At 56.0% G+C, this 19767-nt stretch overlaps 2 protein-coding genes across 6 annotated transcripts in view; both read left to right on the plus strand.

Moving 5' to 3' along the window:
- Window positions 1–125: 125 nt before the first annotated feature.
- On the plus strand, window positions 126–14762 carry LOC125916974 (seizure protein 6 homolog; the record flags this gene model as incomplete). Its single annotated transcript, XM_049623235.1, has 14 exons — window positions 126–354; window positions 4596–4781; window positions 7676–7844; window positions 7987–8153; window positions 8730–8924; window positions 9175–9313; window positions 9424–9620; window positions 10213–10407; window positions 10814–11005; window positions 11112–11309; window positions 11578–11616; window positions 11867–11984; window positions 12069–12171; window positions 14694–14762. Coding segments are annotated over 14 exons (2196 nt in total), but the record flags the coding sequence as incomplete, so codon positions are not given.
- A 1907-nt stretch (window positions 14763–16669) lies between these two features.
- Window positions 16670–19767, plus strand: part of LOC125916970 (PHD finger protein 12) — a 41630-nt gene continuing 38532 nt past the window's right edge. For 2 of the 5 annotated variants that reach the window (XM_049623226.1, XM_049623229.1), the window contains exon 1: window positions 17444–18263. In XM_049623226.1, the coding sequence (XP_049479183.1) occupies window positions 17962–18263 (302 nt within the window). In that variant the 5' untranslated portion in view covers window positions 17444–17961. The other 3 variants (XM_049623225.1, XM_049623227.1, XM_049623228.1) reach the window with 3 other exon arrangements.

Consider the following 19767-nt stretch of genomic DNA (forward strand, 5'->3'; position numbering starts at 1 on the left):
CTGCACTCGAGAGCCTAGTTCGGGGCCTGAGGGCTCAAGGAGCCAAGCGGCCCTGAGGATTGGCCGTGCCTGGGGCCTCTGGGAGCCTGTGGGCAGCAGGGCTCAGTCAGCAGGAAGAAGCCTGACTGCTCTGCTTTGCTGTGTCTATCCCACCACAGGTCCAGAACATCAGCCTCCGAGAGGGGGAGGTGGTGACTGTGGAGGGCCTGGGGGGGCCCGACCCTCTGCCCCTGGCCAACCAGTCTTTCTTGCTGAGGGGCCAGGTCATCCGTAGCCCCACCCACCAAGCGGCACTGAGGTTCCAGAGCCTCCCACCACCTGCTGGGCCTGGCACCTTCCATTTCCACTACCAAGGTAGGCCTGGGCAGCGGAGGGAGGAACCAGCCCAGACTGGGTGCCCTCCTCGGGATCTCTGGCGCTATTATAGTGTGTATAGGGGGTGGAGGGGAGACGGGGGACAGGCACAGATGCCCAGTGAAGCTCTGTACAACCAAAGGTGATTGTTTAGTTGTACAGAGACACATCAGACACCTCCAGAACCTTTCTTCCTCCACCTACTACCCTATAAAAGAACTGGTGGTGAAGGGGCCCGACACAGAACCAGGTAGCCTCAGGGGTGCCCCTTGCCATCTATTCATTCATTCGTTCGTTCATTCAGTAAACTTTTCCTAGGCATCTGCTCTTTGCCAGGCCTGTGCTGGACACTGACAATATCAAGATGAACTCTCCAAGTCCTTGCCCTCAAGGAATTCAGAATCTCTAGGGGAGGCAGACACTTAAGCAATAACAATAAAAGCCATCTCCCCCAAATTCAAGGGGGTCAAGGTCAAAGGGACTTGATAATGACCAACGGGAGGTCCTTTGCTACCAACCTGGGCTTCCTGAACTGCCTCATTCACCCTAGACCTGTCTCAGACCCCAGTCAGCTCAGAACACCTCTGGAAATAAGGGAGTGGCAAGATATAATGGGAAAATCACAGACTCAGGAGATGGGAAGATCTGTGTCTAAATCTCCTTCCCATTGGTTGACCTTGGACAGGTCATTTGACCACTGTGACCTTCTTTTCCTCCGCTGTACAATGTGACCAATATACCTACTCCATAAAGTCATGATGAGGATTATACAAAAGGGTTCATGTGAAGTGCCTAGCACTTAGAATGTTCCATGAACTTAGTATGCTCCATGAAGGAACCGAAACAAATATTAAAGAGCTGGCAGGATGGGAAAGGGAGGAAAAGGGGCTTGCCTCTGCCCCTCTTCCATCAGCATCTCTCCTGGCCCCCTTTCCCCAGGCAAAGTCTTCTTGACCCCTTGTACTGCTGTAACAGGGTAACCGGTTCAGACTGGGAGTGCTAATGGGGAAATAATTGGTGTGAACAATTATGGCATTGCCCTGCATTATCAATAGGGGCCCCCTTCTGCAGCTCCGCAGGGTCCACAGCCCAGGGAGGAGGACAGGCGCTGGAGACACAGATGCTGGAACCACCTAAGAAGAACTTGCCCCTCTCTAGCCTCTCCACCCAAACTGGGAGAGCAGTCTGGTGTGGCAGCATGGAGCCTGGCGGTGGGCATGGGCTGCCCAGGGTCTTGGCAGAGGCAAGGGGCCAACTGAGGCAAGGGCCAGCCTCCCTAATGGCTCATCAATCCTCCCTAGCAGTGGGCATAATTTCACGCCACGGTAACCTTCTCTCTTGCCGCAAATTCCTTCGCACAAAACCCTGGACCTTCTCTCTGTTGGGCCAGACAACGGTGGCTGGAAGGCAGGGAGCTGGAGGCCTGGCAAGGGGTGCAGACCCCAAGGAGGGGCTAGGAAAGCTGGCCCAGCCCTGCCTCCTGCTCGGCTCCCAGAAGCCCTCCCTCCTCGGCCCAGTTTTTGTCAATGATCAGCTCTTTCCTTAATGAGTGTAATTCCCCTAATTATAGGCTGTAATTAGCCCTGATCCCAGAGATGGGAACAGGAGGAGCATGTGCTCACACGCGTGTCTCCCTGGGCTGGAGAAAGAGGGTGCCAGAAGAGGGGGCGAGGGGACTAGTACCCACATCACTGCCGGAGCTGTCCAAGATAATGTTGGAGATCACAAGCATGGGCCCCCACAAGGGCTTCATCTGCAGAATCCAAGTTCCACCTCCCCTCCCACAGCCTCAGGCAGGGTGAGGAAGCAGAGGGCCCTGCCAGGCATGCCCCTCCTCCCTCCTGAGCATTCCTGGCACTGGACTTGGCCCCAGAAACAGACGCCAGGGAGAAAATAGCTCAACAGATTGCAGTCATCCAGGCTCCCTGGGAACGGTAGTCATGGCAACAGGAGGAAGCTCCTCCCGGGAAGTGGCCTCTCTGGAGTCTGGGGGCTTCCTCATCTGCCCCCCGCCTCCTGCTCTCACCTCATCCCAGCCCAATTTCCTAATCTGTGAAATGGGGGACCTCCCTTCCCAGAGTTGTGATAGGAACTCCCAGGAAAGATTTAAGTACATCTGACTCGTGGCCTAGACCTCCCTGGGTGTCACCCCTCTCTTCTGCACTCTGGGTAGGGTGCCCCACCCTCTTTTCCCCATCCCTCCCCAGGTCTGTCCCCAGATCATTGTAAGCGGCCACCACAGTAACCAACCACCCAGGGCAGGCTTGTCTGTTGCTCACAGGTTTCTCTGACTCCTGAGCCCAGGTTTCTACTTCACCTGGGGAAGCAGGTGGGAGAGGGGACATGGAAGGCTCTAGAGGGAGGAGCTTCATGTGCCCACCCTACCACTCACTGGCTGCATGATGAGGGCAAGTCCCTCAGTCTCTCTGAACCTTAGTGTTCCCTACCTGAAAATGAGTTACTAACCCATAGCTTGCCTTCCTGCCTCCCAAACGTGTTATAGACATCAAGCAAGAAGAACATGAAGGCATTTTAGAAACTGGAAGGTGTCTGCAGATGTGAGGTGCTTGTATCAATCAAGATTATAAACAATAACAGCAGGCTGGTACATTTGGTTTTTGTTCTGTGCCAGGCATTGCACACAGGTCCTCTCAGTTAACCTCTCACATAACACTGGATGCAATACTCTAAATGGGTGGGTAAACAAGGAAACTGAGGCATGGAGAAGTTAGGCAACTTGCCCAAGGTGGCACAGCAAGTAGGGGAGCCTATATTCAAACCCAGGCAGTCTGACCCCAGAACCACCCCCTAAGCGCCGCCCTGTCCTGCCTTGCCAATCACAAGTAACCACTCGTTGGCCATGAGACATGGAAGAAAGTGAATCATCCTCTCTCTTTTCACAAGCCCGGTAACTACAACCAGGAGAGGTGAAAATCACAAAACTCATTTCTGGATTCTGTTCTGCCCAGAGGCAACCCCCCTTTTTCTATTCACACAAATCACACAGAGGCCAGCAGAGTTCCTGCCTTGACCTCTCTTCCCATCCACCTAGTGCCACCAGTAAGGGTGGGCCCCTCCACCCAAGATCCTCAGTCTAGACAATCCCCATCCCTCTCACGACCCCCAAGAGTTTTCAGACTCTGTAGCCCAAGGCTTCATTCAGCCTGTCTCCTTGACCCCTCTGGCCTTCTTTCCCACCTCTCCGACCCAAGCGCTGACCTCCATTTTTAGCTATCACCCCAGCTTGGCTCCAGGTTAGGACTTGCCAGGTTGTTTTATAGGATTTGCTGCCACCATCCGGTCACACTTGGTATGACAATTCCAAAAGTTCCCAAGTTTCCCAAGGCAACTTGTCCTTCCCCCAACTTCCAAGAAGGCGTTCCCTGCCTCCCCACCCTCGCCCCATCCTGTTTTTAAAAGAAGTCCACAGCCCTTGCCAATGAATACTGGAAAAGCTTTTTACTGTCTGACTTCAATCGTTCTGGCTGTAATTCCTATTCGTCCCCTATAGGAAAAATAATATCAGTACATCAGGATAGACTTATTATTTCAAGTGCTTTCATATCTATAAGTCATTCAATAAACACTTCTTTTTTTAATTTTTTTAATGTTTATTTTTAAGAGAGAGAGAGACAGAGTGCTAGCAGGGGAGGGGCAGAGAGAGAGAGAGAGAGAGAGAGAAGCAGGCTCCAGGCTCCAAGTCAGTCAGCCCAGAGCCTGATGCAAGGCTCGAACTCACAAACTGTGAGATCATGACCTGAGCAAAAGTTGGACGCCCAACCGACTGAGCCACTCAGGCGCCCCTTTCAATAACTGTTTCATAAAGATGTGCTATCAGCTACATTCCAGGGATACCAAACTGAATAAAATACTATCCCCTCTATTCTCTTAATAACCCCATAGGTAGCTGGCATTTTGAATCTCATTTAACAAATGAGGTGGGACACAGAAAGGCTAATCTGCCAAAAGTGTCAGAAAGCTTGGACCAGAACCCAAGCCTTCTAACTTCCAGCTCTGTGCTTGTTCCACTAACCAGCCTAGGCTGCTGGACATTTCACTGGCACCTTCTGAGGGGATCAGAGTCTTTTCTGGAATTCCTGGTGCTTCCTCTGGCCCCGAGTGATGCCTCCAGGCAGGCTGTGGCAGGCCCCTTTTGCCCTGGCTATGACTCAGCCCCACAACTCACACACACACACACACACACACACACACACACACAGTCACTCATTTTCTCTCTGCAGCCTATCTCCTGAACTGCCACTTTCCCCGGCGTCCTGCTTATGGAGCTGTGACTGTCACCAGCCTCCACCCGGGAGGCAGCGCCCGCTTCCGCTGTGCCACTGGCTACCAGCTGAAGGGTGCCATAATCCTCACTTGTCTCAATGCCACCCAGCCCTTCTGGGATGCCCAAGAGCCTGTCTGCATTGGTAAGTGGCTCCAGGAGACCCAGTGCTCAACAGGGAAGTAAGTTGCGGGGCGGGGGGAGGTGGGCATTGGAGATCATCCCCGCTCTCTGCTCCTGCCTGGAACCTTCATTTGGTCTCCATAAGAAAGCCAGACATTGGCCACACACCTCAGTAGCATTTATCCAACCACCCTCCTTGACCACTTCTGACATAGAGGCACCACCAGTACAGAGCTAAATTAAACAGGTACCGTGCCCTCAAAGAGCCCACAATTCCAGGAAGTGGGAGAAGAAGGAAGCGCACGGATCACCAATTTCCAGAGCAGGAAGTAAAAAGCACCAGTGAAGAACAGCAAACAGACCTGGGCAGGGAGGAAGCAATCATTCCTAGTTGGGTATTTAGGAGGCTTCCTGGGGCGAGTGACATTGAAGGTTTAACATTTCAATGGAGGGAACAGCGCAGGCTTTGACAACAGAGGCAACAAGTTGAGGGAGTGTTTAGGGACTCAGAAAATAGCCAGGGAGGAGCTCAGAACTATTCCTCAGGAGAGCCAGCCAGATGGTGTCTGGAGGCCAGGAGGCCGGCCAGGCAAGAGGGTCTGAAATTAGTGACTTTGGTAATGGAGAGCAGGGAAGAGGTTCCAGAGACACAGATGAGGGAAGAGGGGCGAGCGGAAGGAGACTTCCTCCCAGGTTCCAGTCCTGGATGATCAGGAAGTCTGAGGTTGCTGTCATTGGAGATGGGCTTCTTGGCAGAAGGAAGATGGAGTGTTCAGTCTGCAGTGTGAAAGTCAGCTTGGTCGTCTTTTCCTTTTTTTATTTTTTTTTTTAATTTATTTATTTTTGAGAAAGAGAGAGACAGAGCATGAGCAGGGGAGGGGCAGAGAGAGTGAGAGACAAGAATCTGAAGCAGGCTCCAGGCTCCGAGCTGTCAGCACAGAGTCACATATGGGGATCGAACTCACAAACTGCGAGACCATGACCTGAGCTGAAGTCGGACACTCAACCAACTGAGCCACCCAGACGCCCCTTTTCTTTTCTTTTCTCATGTTCTTCTTGCTCTTTTTTTAATCGCTTGGGCTCTTGAGACTTCTCTCATTTTATAAGCTCTTCCTGGGTGCTAGGCACAAGCAGAGGCAAATAAGCCAGATGTGGTCTCTGCCCTCAAGGAGCTCTCTGGCAAGTGGGAAAACTGGCACACAGCAGGTTCTGCGCAGACAGTGCTGTGACGGGGTGAATTCAGGGCATGGGAAGGATCCAAGGGAGGGAGCGCTGCTCCAAAATGAGGAAGGAGGAAAAGAAAGCTTCCCAGGGAGAAAGCATGGAGGGACTACAAGAATGTGAGCCCAGGGAAGTGGGTTGGATTCTTGAGACAGTACATGCAAAGGTGTGGAGGCAGAAAGCAGCATGGTGGAGTGAGGAAGTGCTGAGGCATGCCTAAAGAAGGGGATATATGGGATGGGGCTGAAGCTGAGTCAAGAAAGAGCTGGGCTGATAAAGGTTTGAATGCCACCTTGGGCTTGCATTACCTGGGGGTCACAGGGAGCCACAGACAAATTTAAGTGAAGGGTGGGGCACGATCAGATTTGCAGGGTAGTTCTGTTCTGAGACCAAACAGAAAGGTGCATCTGCCCTCTCTGCAGAGAAGCAGAAAATCAACGCAGCCCTCTCTCCAGCTTTTTTTTTTTTTAAGGTTTTATTTATTTATTTTGAGAGAGAGAGAGAGGAGGGGAGGGGCAAAGAGAAAGGGGTGGCAGAGAATCCCAAGCAGGCTCCGTGTGCCCGATGAGGGGCTCAAACCCACAAACTGGGAGATCATGACCGGAGCCAAAATCAAGCGCTGGTCGTTTAACCAGCTGAGCCACCCAGAAGCCCCCCACCCCACCCCCACCCAGGAGCTTTATTAAAAAAGATTCTGCTCTCTTGAACATCTGGAGACAAAGGCGCTGTGTCTTCGCCACGGCAGCCTGGTCTCTGAGAGCAGGCAGGGGCCAGAGCTGTGTGTCTAAGAGAGGAAAGTGCTGCCTGGAACCAGCCTCACTCCGCTTGCCTTTGAAACCCCTTCTCTGGCCCCACTCAACTGCCAGGAGCTCATGGCCAAGTAACCCAGAAGTCCTCAGTGATGGGGCCGGGAGAGCTACTCAGCCTCCCCTTGGAAAGAGGACAGTCCCAGGCCAGAGGAGTCAGCCCAGGAACAACGGGGGTAGTGATGCTATTTCAGAAAGTATGTGAGGCCAGGTCCTGGCTAGCAATGTCTTCTGAGGGCACAACATTAGGAGGCAGATTGCATGTCCACCAGATGTCTGTCAGCCCAGATTCTAGTCCTGCCCTCTTTTTTATATTCATTCACTCATTTTATTCAACAAACACTGAATACCAACTCTGTGCCTGCCCTGAAAAGACGTGGCCCTTGCCCCAGGGGGTCCTAGTTAAGGGACATATCCAAACAATAACTGGTTTTAGAAAAAGTGGCATGAGGTAGAAGCAGCAGATATACCAAGAAGGCTGGAGCCCTGGGTAAGGGGCTTTAATAAAGTCTGCCTGGGGGGAGTTGGGGAAGGCCTCCGAGAGGAGTCAGCAGAGAGAGGAAATGACTCACCCAGGACCCCTTGGCTAGGCCGTGGCAGATCTACCACAGTCAAAGGGATTGCACATGAATCATCCCAGAGGTGTGAAAGGTTAGGAGGAAAATGTCCCAGAGGTGTGAAAGGTTAGGAGGTAGGGAGTCCGGGCTGCCTGGGGCTGCAGGGTCACAGGGGCCAAGGACTGACCTTCAGGACCATGAAAGCAAATACCCCTGCTGCCCCATGCAGAGGACGCAAGAGCTGGGGTGGGCAGGCACGCTTGGTAGGCCATCCAGAATCCAGTGGGTCTGGGATCCGGGATCCAGCCCACAGCCCTGGCCGTGTCTCGCAGCTGCCTGCGGTGGAGTGACCCGCAACGCCACCACCGGCCGCATCGTCTCCCCGGGCTTCCCGGGCAACTACAGCAACAATCTCACCTGCCACTGGCTGCTCGAGGCTCCCGAAGGCCAGCGGCTGCACTTACACTTTGAGAAGGTTTCCCTGGCGGAGGATGACGACAGGTGAGGGGAGGTCCTGGCCCGGTGTGGGACAGGAGTGTGCGGCCTGCTAATGCCCCGCTGGCAGGACGGGGACCCAAGCGTGGGCCACACCCCCACCCGGGACAACGGGACCAGCCGTGCAGCCGCTCCTCTCCTGGCCCAGGCTCATCATCCGTAATGGGGACAATGTGGAGGCCCCTCCAGTGTATGATTCCTACGAGGTGGAGTACCTGCCCATCGAAGGCCTGCTCAGCTCCGGCCGACACTTCTTCGTGGAGCTCAGTACTGACAGCAGCGGGGCAGCCGCAGGCATGGCCCTGCGCTATGAGGGTGAGCCTGCTGGGGCCTCGCAGGGGTGGAGGGCTTGAACCCAGGGCCTCTTCTCTCACACCCTCCCCCCACCACCTCCATTCCACCATCCCTCCTTCCAACTTAGCCCTTGCTCAGCTAGCACTTAGCCCCACCCCCCATCCCTCCCCTCCAGTTTGGGATCCCTACCCCATTTTTGTGGGAGACCCTTGCCTGGACCCGGGCCCTCCACAGTCCAAGAGAATGAATCCTCTCGAGTCTGAGGAGCAAAAAAGGCCCCAACCCTTAGAGACGGAAAACTAGAGACATTCTAGAACCACTCATGCATGCATGCCTTCGTTAATTAATCCAAAAAAGAAACATTTATTGAATGCCCTGTGTATATGAAGCACAAAACTAGGTGCTGGGAATGCAACGGCGATCAAGACGGCCTCCCGAACATGACAGGGTAGGGTGCTCTGGGCATCCCGCCCCTGCTGCAAGCCTAGGACACGCATTTGTGGTCAAGAACATAAAGGCCTTGGGGCGGGAGGCAGAAGAACATCTGCCCCATGTCTGCCCCGGTTGCGACTGAGCTGGGCTGGGCCTGGTTTGTAGCCTTCCAGCAGGGCCACTGCTATGAGCCCTTTGTCAAATACGGCAACTTCAGCAGCAGCGCCCCCTCCTACCCCGTGGGCACCACTGTGGAGTTCAGCTGTGACCCTGGCTACACCCTGGAGCAGGGCTCCATCATCATTGAGTGCATCGACCCCCATGACCCCCAGTGGAATGAGACAGAGCCAGCCTGCCGAGGTCAGTAGGTACCTGTGGATGGGTCTGCCGGGAAAAGGGAGCAGGGTGGGGACGGGAGAGCCAGCTGCAGAACCTGGGGTCATAGGGCCCCTGTGACATGTGTGATTCAAGCTTCCCCTCGAGGAGGAGGAGGTGGGGGCTCCCAGCGGTAGGTATTCCCGCGGGCAGGAGGCAGCCCCAGGACATAGCGCTGGGGGTGGGAGGCGGGACACCGAGGGGACGCACCTCCGGGGCCTCCCCTGCCTTCCAGCTGTGTGCAGTGGGGAGATCACAGACTCAGCTGGTGTGGTGCTCTCCCCCAACTGGCCGGAGCCTTACAGCCGTGGGCAGGACTGCATTTGGGGCGTGCACGTGGAAGAGGACAAGCGCATCATGCTGGATGTCCGAGTGTGAGTGCTCACTGGGCTAGGCCAAGCCAGCTCCTAAGCCCTGGGGCCATTTCTTGCCCAGCCCAGCCCGGGGTCCCGGGCCCATCCTCCCTGACGGTCCTCCTCCACAGGTTGCGCATAGGCCCTGGTGACGTGCTTACCTTCTATGATGGGGACGACCTGACAGCCCGGGTCCTGGGCCAGTACTCAGGGCCCCGTGGCCACTTCAAGCTCTTTACCTCCATGGCCGACGTCACCATACAGTTCCAGTCAGACCCTGGGGCCTCGGTGCTGGGCTACCAGCAGGGCTTTGTCATCCACTTCTTTGGTGAGTTTGCCCCTGCCCTGCCCTGCTGCCTGGGGGAAGAGATCGTGGCAAGCCAGAGAGGCCAGTGCAATGAGCCTGAGAGCTCTTATCTGACAAGGGAAAGCTGGAAACTTTCCCAGGTGTCACCTGAAGGAAGCCAGTCTTATTCTCAGTCTTCCCCGAGCGCACAGTGAAAGGGGGCCTTCTGTTGCAGCAAGAGAGATTTGGGTAGGCAGCAGGAAGACCTTCATACCAAAAAAAGGAAACTGAGGAAAAGTGTTGGTTTCTGCCTTTCTGACAAGCTTTAACAGCAGTGACAATTTCCCACCCTACCCGGCCCCTCTCTCAGGACTGAGGAACTGGCAGATGTCCTTTAGAAAGCAGAGCCAAAGCCTGCCTACATGATAACCCAGGAACCGAAGAGACAGAATGATGTCAGGGGCAGGCAAGGAGGGGCCCCTGGGCAGGAAGGAATGCATTGCTGAGGCTGCCTGGGCCAGGCTAGGCCCAGGACAAACTGGCAGGAGCTGGAGTGGCCGCACGGTGAGGAAGGCGGGCACAGACAATTTAGTGCCCGCTAAGGGCCCGCACCTTGCTGCCCCTGTGCCCCCAGAGGTGCCCCGCAATGACACCTGTCCGGAGCTGCCTGAGATCCCCAATGGCTGGAAGAGCCCGTCTCAGCCTGAGCTGGTACACGGCACAGTGGTCACTTACCAGTGCTACCCCGGCTACCAGGTGGTAGGATCCAGTGTCCTCATGTGCCAGTGGGACCTAACCTGGAGTGAGGACCTGCCCTCCTGCCAGAGAGGTGAGTGCACCTGTTCCCTGCGTTCCCTTCCTCAATGGAAGCTACAAGCCCCTCTCCTCCATTCTGAACCAGACTTCGGCTGGTATCGGCTGGTACCCTTGAGCTTCCTCCACCTCTCATAGCCTCGGTTTCCTCACCTGTGAAATGGGGGAATGAATACCTTTTCAAAGGGTTATCTACCAAATACTTCAAATATTTCCTTCCTGGGACACTGCTAGTGTCTGTTGATTCTAGTGGATGGGAAGAGGAAAAATAAGGGATACACCAGTGAAATGGTAGGGACAGACGAACAGGCGGCAGGGCCACGTGTCATGAAGATACTGGCCGACCTGGAATAAAGCCAGGGTGGGCTGGCTTTTGTGGAGTTCTACCTGGGCTGCTCTCCCCCACCACCCCCTACCCATAGTGACTTCTTGCCACGACCCCGGGGACGTGGAGCACAGCCGACGCCTCATATCTAGCCCCAAATTTCCTGTGGGGGCCACCGTGCAGTACATCTGCGACCAGGGCTTTGTGCTGACGGGTAGTGCCATCCTCACCTGCCACGACCGGCAAGCCAGCAGCCCCAAGTGGAGCGACCGGGCCCCTAAATGCCTCCGTAAGTGTCAAACGGGTAGGAGGGGAAGCCTCCGGTAGGAGATAAAAGAAGCCACCTCTGGAGGCCAGGGGCCTGGCATCCTCACTGGGCTCTGCCTGCTTTGCAGTGGAACAGCTCAAGCCATGCCATGGCCTCAGCGCCCCTGAGAATGGTGCCCACAGTCCTGAGAAGCGGCTACACCCAGCAGGGGCTACTGTCCACTTCTCTTGTGCCCCTGGCTACGTGCTGAAGGGTCAGGCCAGCATCAAGTGTGTGCCCGGGCATCCTTCACATTGGAGTGACCCTCCACCCATCTGTAGCGCTGGTGAGTGTTCAGAACTCCTGCCTGTTCCACAGGGCTGCTCTGGCAAAGAGGCCAAATGCTGAGAACCAGAACTCCCCTGGCCCCACCCCTTTCATGTTACCCTTGGTCTCCCCAGCCTCTGCCAGATCCTTCTGACCTGGTGACACCAAGACAAATGCTGGGGTGGGCTCTCCTTGGACAAATCCTTCCCATGATCAGCCTCTTCCCTGCCTTAGTGGTTTGGCCCATTGGTCTCACCTCTGCCCTTGGCGCCCCCTTCTTGTTCCAGCCTCTCTGGATGGGTTCTACAGCGGCCGCAGCCTGGATGGTGAGCCCCCTGCTGAGGGCCTGGGAAATAGTCTCCCTGCCCTGGCTCTCACAGCTCCCAGGCCATGGGTTGCCCAAGCAGGGAGGGAGGAGAAAGAGAGAGGTTTGGGACCAGCAGAGCAAAAGTTCTTTCCCTGCCCCTAGCTAGCTAGAGGGAGCTGGTGGCTGGATTCTCCTGGGCAGAGGTGAGGGCAGATATGGGCTCTGGGTGACAGGGACTTCTGCCCCAATCCCGACCTCTGTGTTTTCAGTTGCCAAGACACCTGCTGCCTCCAGCACCCTGGATGCCGCCCACATTGCAGCTGCCATCTTCTTGCCATTGGTAGTGATGGCGCTCTTGGTGGGAGGTGTGTACCTCTACTTCTCTAGGTGAGTCCGGTTTCCCTTCCTGCCCTACAGACCTGACTCACTCCTGCCCAGCACTTCTGACTCACAGGATTTTCTGTCCCACAGGCTCCAGGGGAAAAGCCCCCTGCGGCTGCCCCAAACACGACCCCGCCCCTATGACCGCATTACTGTGGAGTCGGCATTTGACAATCCAACTTACGAAATTGGAGTAAGTACCTATGCCATTCTTTGCACCCTATCCAGGACCTCATCTATGCTCCCTTGGGCAGGTACCCCTGAGGGTCCCTCCAAACCCTCTCACTCTTTCCCTTTTCCTGGGGAAGGTGGATTATGGGCTGGCAACCGTTATACAAGTTTCCAACTCCAAGCAGTCTCTTTACTTTGCAGGAGACGAAAGAATATGAAGTCTCCATCTAGTTGGGGCAGCCTGGAGGAGCCAGCTCAGCCCAGCATCACAGCCCAGCAGCAGAGTTTCCAGCCTCCTGCTGTCCCTACACCTCCTGTACATACCATCTGGGAAGAGACGCCACCAATCCCTCAAGAAGCTGTGCCCTTCCCCACCTGTAATGCCCTCCAGGGCCCCTTTTCTTGGTCCCACTGCCCACATAGGGCCCTTCCTTGGGTTCAAGTCAGGGGGCATCTGCCTCTGGGCAGAGCACAGCTGGAGCACATGCATCAGGAACCAGCATTCTCCTGACTCTCCTTCATGCCCTGGACCTCTAGCCTGGAATCCACAAGCCGAGGAAGAGCACCTCTCTCCAGGTGACCACCATCCAGCTTGGCATGTGGCACCTTGCAGCGGGGTTAACTTGATGGTGGTGGAAACTGCACCAGGGTGCTCCTCACAGGGCCATCACTAGTGGCCAAAGCTGCTGTCAACAGTGACCTCTGGGTAGTCCTGGCATGCTGACATCAGCCCCTCGGGTGGGGAGATCTCTAGTCCTTCTCTAAGGCCCCAGGAATGGACAGTTCTGCTTCCTGGAGGCAATAATTCTAAGGGATCCTAAGGGGCTTAGGGACCCTACCCGAAGCTCAGGTTGGGCTTCCCTAGGCACTCATGCTCCACACCAAAGCAGGCCACCCCACTGCTGCCCTGGCAGCCCTACACCCTGAGGAGAAGGAGATCTTCCCCTGATGTCAGTCTGGCTTTACAAACATCTTCTTTCCCACTAGTCCCTCCTCTAACCCCAGCCACTTGCCAGTCTCCCCTCCTGGCCACTGTGTTTTGGGATAAGGGGAGTGGGCAGGCATATTCTGGAGAGGAGCAGAGGTACAAGGGCCCAGGAGTTTGGCATGGAACATGGGGTCAGAGACCCAGGGAAAGACCCAGGAGTTGGCTACAGGCCACTTTGAACATGTAATGTATTATATGGGGTCTGGGCTCCAGAGAACAATCTTCTATTTCTGTTGTTTCCTTATTAAAATGGTGTTTTTTGGAAAAAAAAAAAAAAAGCAATGGCCAGGTAGATGGTACTTTCTTGGAGGGAAGGGAGTTGGGAAATAAATGAGATGTGGACATCAAGACCAGAAGGCATGCTGGACCCACCAACTGATCACTCCCAGATTTTATCAAACAAATTACATGCAGTACTCCAGGGGCTACTGTTCCAACAAGGTCAGTGCAACAGATGGCAGGTGAAATAAGAGGCCCCAGTAGGTGGCCCACAGGGGTTTGGAAGCCCAGGAATCCAACCGCTCATCTACCCCAATGCTTCCTTTCTTCCTCTTTGCTAGGTCCAGAACTACAGTCTGGCATACTCCCGAGCTGCTCCTCAGTGCCACTGTATTGTTGGCCAGGCCCAGGAAGCCTGATGCCTCTCTCCTTCCCCTTCTTTCCCAACTAGCAATGTTTAGAAAATTGGAGCTGGGGCGCCTGGGTGGCGCAGTCGGTTAAGCGTCCGACTTCAGCCAGGTCACGATCTCGCGGTCCGTGAGTTCGAGCCCCGCGTCAGGCTCTGGGCTGATGGCTCGGAGCCTGGAGCCTGTTTCCGATTCTGTGTCTCCCTCTCTCTCTGCCCCTCCCCCATTCATGCTCTGTCTCTCTCTGTCCCAAAAATAAATAAAAAACGTTGAAAAAAAAATTTAAAAAAAAAAAAAAGAAAATTGGAACCGGATTCAGAGACTGAACCCCTGAACATGAGGCCCTAGTCTGTCCTGGCCTCAGGGAACATCCAGACTATCAAGAGGAGGGGCAATGCAACTTAGGGTAGGGACTTGGCTCCTGTTTTAGCAAAAGCCCTATCCATGGGCTCCAGAAAGAAGTTGGCTGGAGAGAATCTGCTTAAGTTTGCCATGTTTGGTCACTTGTAGCACCGGTACCCCTTCCCTATGGCTTCCCTATGGCTCCCAGCACCTCCTGAGATGAAAGTGTTAGTCCAGCCCTGGCTCCCAGCATGCATACCCACGCTTAGAGGTGTCCTCTGCATGGCTGCTCCCCAGAGTAAGAGAAAGAGGCAGGCAACAGAGTTATGGACACTTCAGAAGCCAGAAGATAAAATCCACGAAGGAAATAATGGCAGCAACCAGCACCTTCTACTTCCACAGTCTTCAAACAGAGAGGTCTTGATCACTTATGGCTGCCCACCTCCCAGCTCTACCACAGGCCTCCTCGAAGGCTGGAGAAACTCCAGCCGGTGTAGAGTGCAGTGCCTATATTAGCCACAAGAGGTCACTTCGGAAGACATCTGTATCCCACCTGCTTGCTAGCTCTCTTCAATTCCCCTGGAACAGCCAGGGCTGGAGCTCTCCAAGGTGGCACCAACTTCCAACCTCTGGGCTGACCTCACCTCCAAGGTCTAAGAGGAAGGTGTGTAGAATGATTAGTTCCCCTGGCACTTGTCAACAGAGCCAAGTATTATTTTCCTCTCTAGCCCACCACCTGTTCCTGTTCTCCACTGCAAATGACGATGTTGGTCAGAGCAAAGCCTTATTCATTTGCCATATGCCAATGGACTTCTCTGCCCCATAATGCCTTCAGGCTGACACAGCAGCACAGCTGGGTCCTGAGCAGTAAGAAGGAATCAGTGGAGAGGGCACGTGTGGTTCCAACTTCTGAGGGCCTGTGACATGAAACAAAGCCCCAGCAGAGATGAAGTCTGGCCATTTTCATACATCTAGCTCAGCGCTACTCTCTCTGAAGTCCACCTCTCTGGGCCATAGCCACTAAGATTTCTTGTTTGCTGAGGCTGGGAGAGGGCAGAGAGCGGCCAGTCTACATGACATCTACACACACACACACACACACACACGAAAGATAAGACCTATGACCTTATCATTCTTCCCAGGCACCAAAAGGATCATCAGAAAAGTCAGAAAAACAGAACCCTAAGACCACACACAGACATCCCTACTATCTAACTCAACCTCCTTAGTATCCCAAAAGAAGCAGCAGCAAGAACTCCATACAGACAATTAGCATGGTGTAGGGGAGAGTGTCCTGGCCTGAGAATCAAATCTGTTTCATTCATACATAAGTCTGCTATAAATTCACTATGCGAACTAGGAAAATCACTGCTCCTCTCTATGCATCTGGAAATGAGATTAACACAGATGGTCTTTAATCCCTTTCTAGTTTTATCCTTCTTCAAGTGTTAAGTACCCCCTTAATATCAGAGGTGAGTTGGACACAATTACCTGGCAACAATGCCAACTAAACGCCTAGTGGCAGGCACAGTGATGCCATTCCCTTCTCCACCTCTTCCCCTACCGTCAGGCAAGAGATAACTGGCCATCTCTGAAGACGACACCAGTGGGAGGGAAAGGTGCTGTGGGGGGTGGGGAGGGAAGCCCAGAATTCGAGGTGAGGCCTTCAAACTACAAATCCCAATACACAACACTGCAGCTCTCAAAAGCATCCCCTCCCAGCAGGCAAATCACTCTTCCCGAGGCCATCCCACCATACAGTGCACAGCATGCACACAGAACTACGGCTCCCACAATCCACCAGATCCCTCGCGATTCTTGCGCCCAGGTTGCAATGCGCTCGCGTTCGCCCTTTGGCCCTCTTGCGCATTGCAAACTGGGAGTTGAAGTCTTCTATAGGCAGGTAGCTGGGCGTTGTCAGCGTTACTAACTCTTCGCTGTTGGCCTCCTCTGGAGTCGTTCCCAGGGACAGTGATCAAGAAAGGATAGTAACGAGCAGGCGGAACTCTCCATGGTGTCATCACTACGCAAGGCAGAGATTCTCAGGCTAAAATTTAGTGTCGGGAGCGAGAGGGAAGTGTGAACAGTAGCCATCCAACCCCACACCAAAAGAATAGTTTTCTGTCGCGGTGGCTTTTCTTTTCTCTTTACCAATATGGCGCCTAGTCCAGCCACACCTGACGCTGGGAACCAAACCATCCAGTACAATAACCCTAGGAGCACAGCTGTCACCGACAGCCTACCAGCTCCAGCCAACACCACACCTTACTCCTTCCTGTTCATGCCTGAGGACTCCAAGGACATGGTAGCCTATATCCCATTACCAAAATGGCGAAAGTAGAAGCATTCTTGTTAGGGCCTGCAGGTGACAATACGCTTGCGCGGAAGGCGGCTGTGTTGTGGGGAGGGAGGGGAGCATTCTCAACACGCCTGCGCAGGAACAGAGTATTCTTGGTTCTATACACAAACACCAATGGATGAAGAGCCCCCATGTTCCTGCGGCTGCGCTGTGACCCTTAGAGGCTCTCCCAGGCGCCTGCGCGAGACCTCAGGTCCCGCCCTCCCCTTCTCAGTACGCTGGCGCAAGGCAGAAAGGCGGGGCTTCGGCGCTCCAGACGAATGCCAGCGCGGCTGCGCGCTGGGGGGTACCCCCTCACTGCGGCTGCGCGGGAGCCCGGCCGCCGGCTGTCACTGCGGTTGCGCGCGGCGAGCGGCGATCCCGGGGCGCCTGCGCGGGTGGCTTTGCGGGCGCTCGCGGTAAGTTTGCGCCAAGTGCGCGGCAGCCGGGACGCAGACGGCGGCGGCGGCGAGAGGCGGAGCCCGGGGACCACCCCCCATCACCCTCCCCGCAGTCACCTCACGTACCACAACCTCACCTAACCTCTCACCCCCCCTCCTATCCCCCCAACCCCGGGATGGCAGCGCCCGCCAGCCTTCCCGGCCGGACCAGCGGTCGCCAGCGCCGGCTTTAGCCTGTGGGACTAGGCCCCGCCGAGGCCTGACCCCCGGAGCCGGGACCCACCGTGCAGCCAGCCGCCGGGCCGGGGTTGAGGGGCCGCTCCCCCCTCACGGCCCGTGGGGAGGACGCTGCCGTCCCGGGGACTGGGGGCCGGGGGGTGGGGGGGAGCCAGGGCGAGGAAGTCGGGACCCGTGTTGGGAAAAAAGAAGGGGGGCCGGGGTCAGGAGCGCCCCCTCCCCCCGCTTCCCCCCTCCCCCCGGGGTTGGGGGGGCCGGAGCAGAGAGCGCCCAGCCCGGGAGGTGGATGAATGTGGGAGAAAATGGAGACCAAGACGATCGTGTACGACTTGGACACGTCGGGGGGGCTGATGGAGGTAAGAGTGGCCCTCCTCATCCCCTTCCCCCAGCGCCGGGAGGGAACCTCCGCCCTCCGCCCCACAAAGCCGGTCCTGAGCTCACAGCGCAAAAGGGCCGGGGGAGGGGGATTCTTCCTCACCCAGATTCTCCCTCCCTTCTTTGCAATTCGAGGGGCTGAGCTTAGCCTCCGAGGACGTTTGCAGCAGTTTCACCTACCCGCCGCCCTGGATTCGCTCTCCCGAGGCACCAACCCACTCCATGTCGTTGCACCGGCGGGCCTCCCCACCCCCTTCTTGTCGGCCCCTTTGTGCTTCCCCCAGCACGTCCGGGTACCGGGTTTCAGGCCTTTCCAGAGCCTGGCTTTGGAGTCCCCCACTGTCCATACAAGGAAGTGGCGAGAAGGGAACCGCGCACCCTCTCCCCATCCCCCTACCCTGATCCTCCCCATTTGGAAGAGGCTGTTCTCGTTGTGCTGCAGGAACGCTGTTAGGGTGGGCTCCCCCCGGTTCCGGGGGGCTGAGAGGTTCTGGGAGCAGCTTGGATGGGAGGAAGAAGGACAAAAGGGGGGAGAGGGGTGGGTGACGGAGAAGCCCTGCCGGGGGGGCGACGGACCGCCCGGGAGCTCCGAGTGTGCACACACGCCGTTTATGTGTGTGTGCAGCAAATCCAAGCTCTGCTGGCTCCCCCCAAGACGGACGAGGCAGAAAAGCGGAGTCGGAAGCCTGAAAAAGAGCCCCGGAGAAGCGGCAGGGCCACCAACCACGACAGCTGCGATAGCTGCAAAGAAGGTGGGGATCTCCTGTGCTGTGACCACTGCCCGGCCGCCTTCCACCTCCAGTGCTGGTAAGGTCTGGGGACCCCTTTGCAGCTCCTTCGCTGACCCTTCTCGGCACATTCCTTCACCCGGCCTACCCCTGGCTGCCGAAATAACGGGCGCTTGCAGCCGCTAGCTGACTTTCTGCAGCCGCTGGGGCGAGCGCCTCCCCGCCCCCAGGTGTCTGCTGGGATCTAGCCGTTTGGGGGGGGGGGGGGAGGAGGAGCAGCAGTGTGTCCGGACCCCGAGGTGGGGGTTGGGACGAGTGAGGAGAGCCCCATCTGGGATTGGAAGTCTCTGGGTAGCCGGGACAGAGCCGGCAGGGCACGGCCGGCGGTGGCGGGGGAGGAAGGGGAGGAGCTCCGGGCCCGGTGCCGCTCGCCTGCCCGCGCGCCCGCCGCCCTCGGGGTCCTGCCGGGCTGGGCTCTCCTGCGGGCGGGTGCGTGGGGCCTTCGGCCGCCCGAGCTGGCCTGGTACGGACCCGGGGGGCCGGACGCCCGGGCGCTTGCGACTGTGGAAATCATGGAGGGTGTCTCTCGAGTCCGCCTCTTCTCTGCTTCTCTGTTTACAATATGGCGACCTGCCTTTAAATTATATTTTTATTCTCAGCGCCATTTTGGCTGCATATATGATTTGCAAACGTCTCCCGGGGAACGGTGGGGGTAGAGGCTCGGGGTCCTTTCTGCAGAAGCTCCTCGGGGGGCAGGGCTAGGATCTCGCCGCTTTGGTCCCCTTTCTCTGGCTCCGCTTGCCCCCTGTTGCCTCTCGGAGCTGCCTCCCTCTTTCCCTCCCCGCGCTGCCGCCTCTTAGGAAATCGGGCCGGGTTAGACAATTAAAATTGCCCTTGGGCGCCGATTTCGCTTCGGATCGGCGAGCCCTTCGCGGCAAAATTCTTTGCTGCTGGGGCAGGATTGTGTGCGGTTGGCTCCGCGAGGGCATTTTTAAGGAGCAGAGAGCTGGAAAGCTGAGCGCTTCCCCCCGCCCCCCCTTACTGAACGCGAGAGGAGGGGAGAGACCGGAGAGAGAGGGAGGGACCTGGGTTGATCGCCCGCTGCGTGATCCTCCTCAGCAGCTCAGCCCAGAACAATCCGGCCAGGAAGAGTTTAAACTCCGGTTTCTGCCTGGAGAAATCATCTCTGCCCTCCACGAAAATCCTCCATCAGCGCAGGGAACCCAGATTGCGTCGTGTTCTGATGGGTGTTGTTCTGTCGTTCAGCAACAGTTGAGTGAAACAGGCGTTTGTGAGGGAGCGGGAAAGAGAGGGGCTTCTGTTTGTCCCCCCCCCCCCCCGCCCCGTTTTTGATACTGCCTTTTTTTAGTCCTCTGGAAGAAAAAAGAGGTTTTCCTTCTGTTCTCTACAGTGTTCCATTCACATTCTGTCTCTGTGGAGTAGTGCTTACTGTATATTTGTACTAATTGCAGGTTTTGGAACACTTACGAGACAGATGACTGATACCGGGCAAATTAAGTCTGTGGTCAGAAGTTATGTAGGAAGCTCCCATTACCATTCCCAAGATGCTTTTGCCCAGGAGG

Source organism: Panthera uncia, unplaced genomic scaffold, assembly GCF_023721935.1.
Source record: "Panthera uncia isolate 11264 unplaced genomic scaffold, Puncia_PCG_1.0 HiC_scaffold_1369, whole genome shotgun sequence".
Taxonomy (NCBI): Eukaryota; Metazoa; Chordata; class Mammalia; order Carnivora; family Felidae; genus Panthera; species Panthera uncia.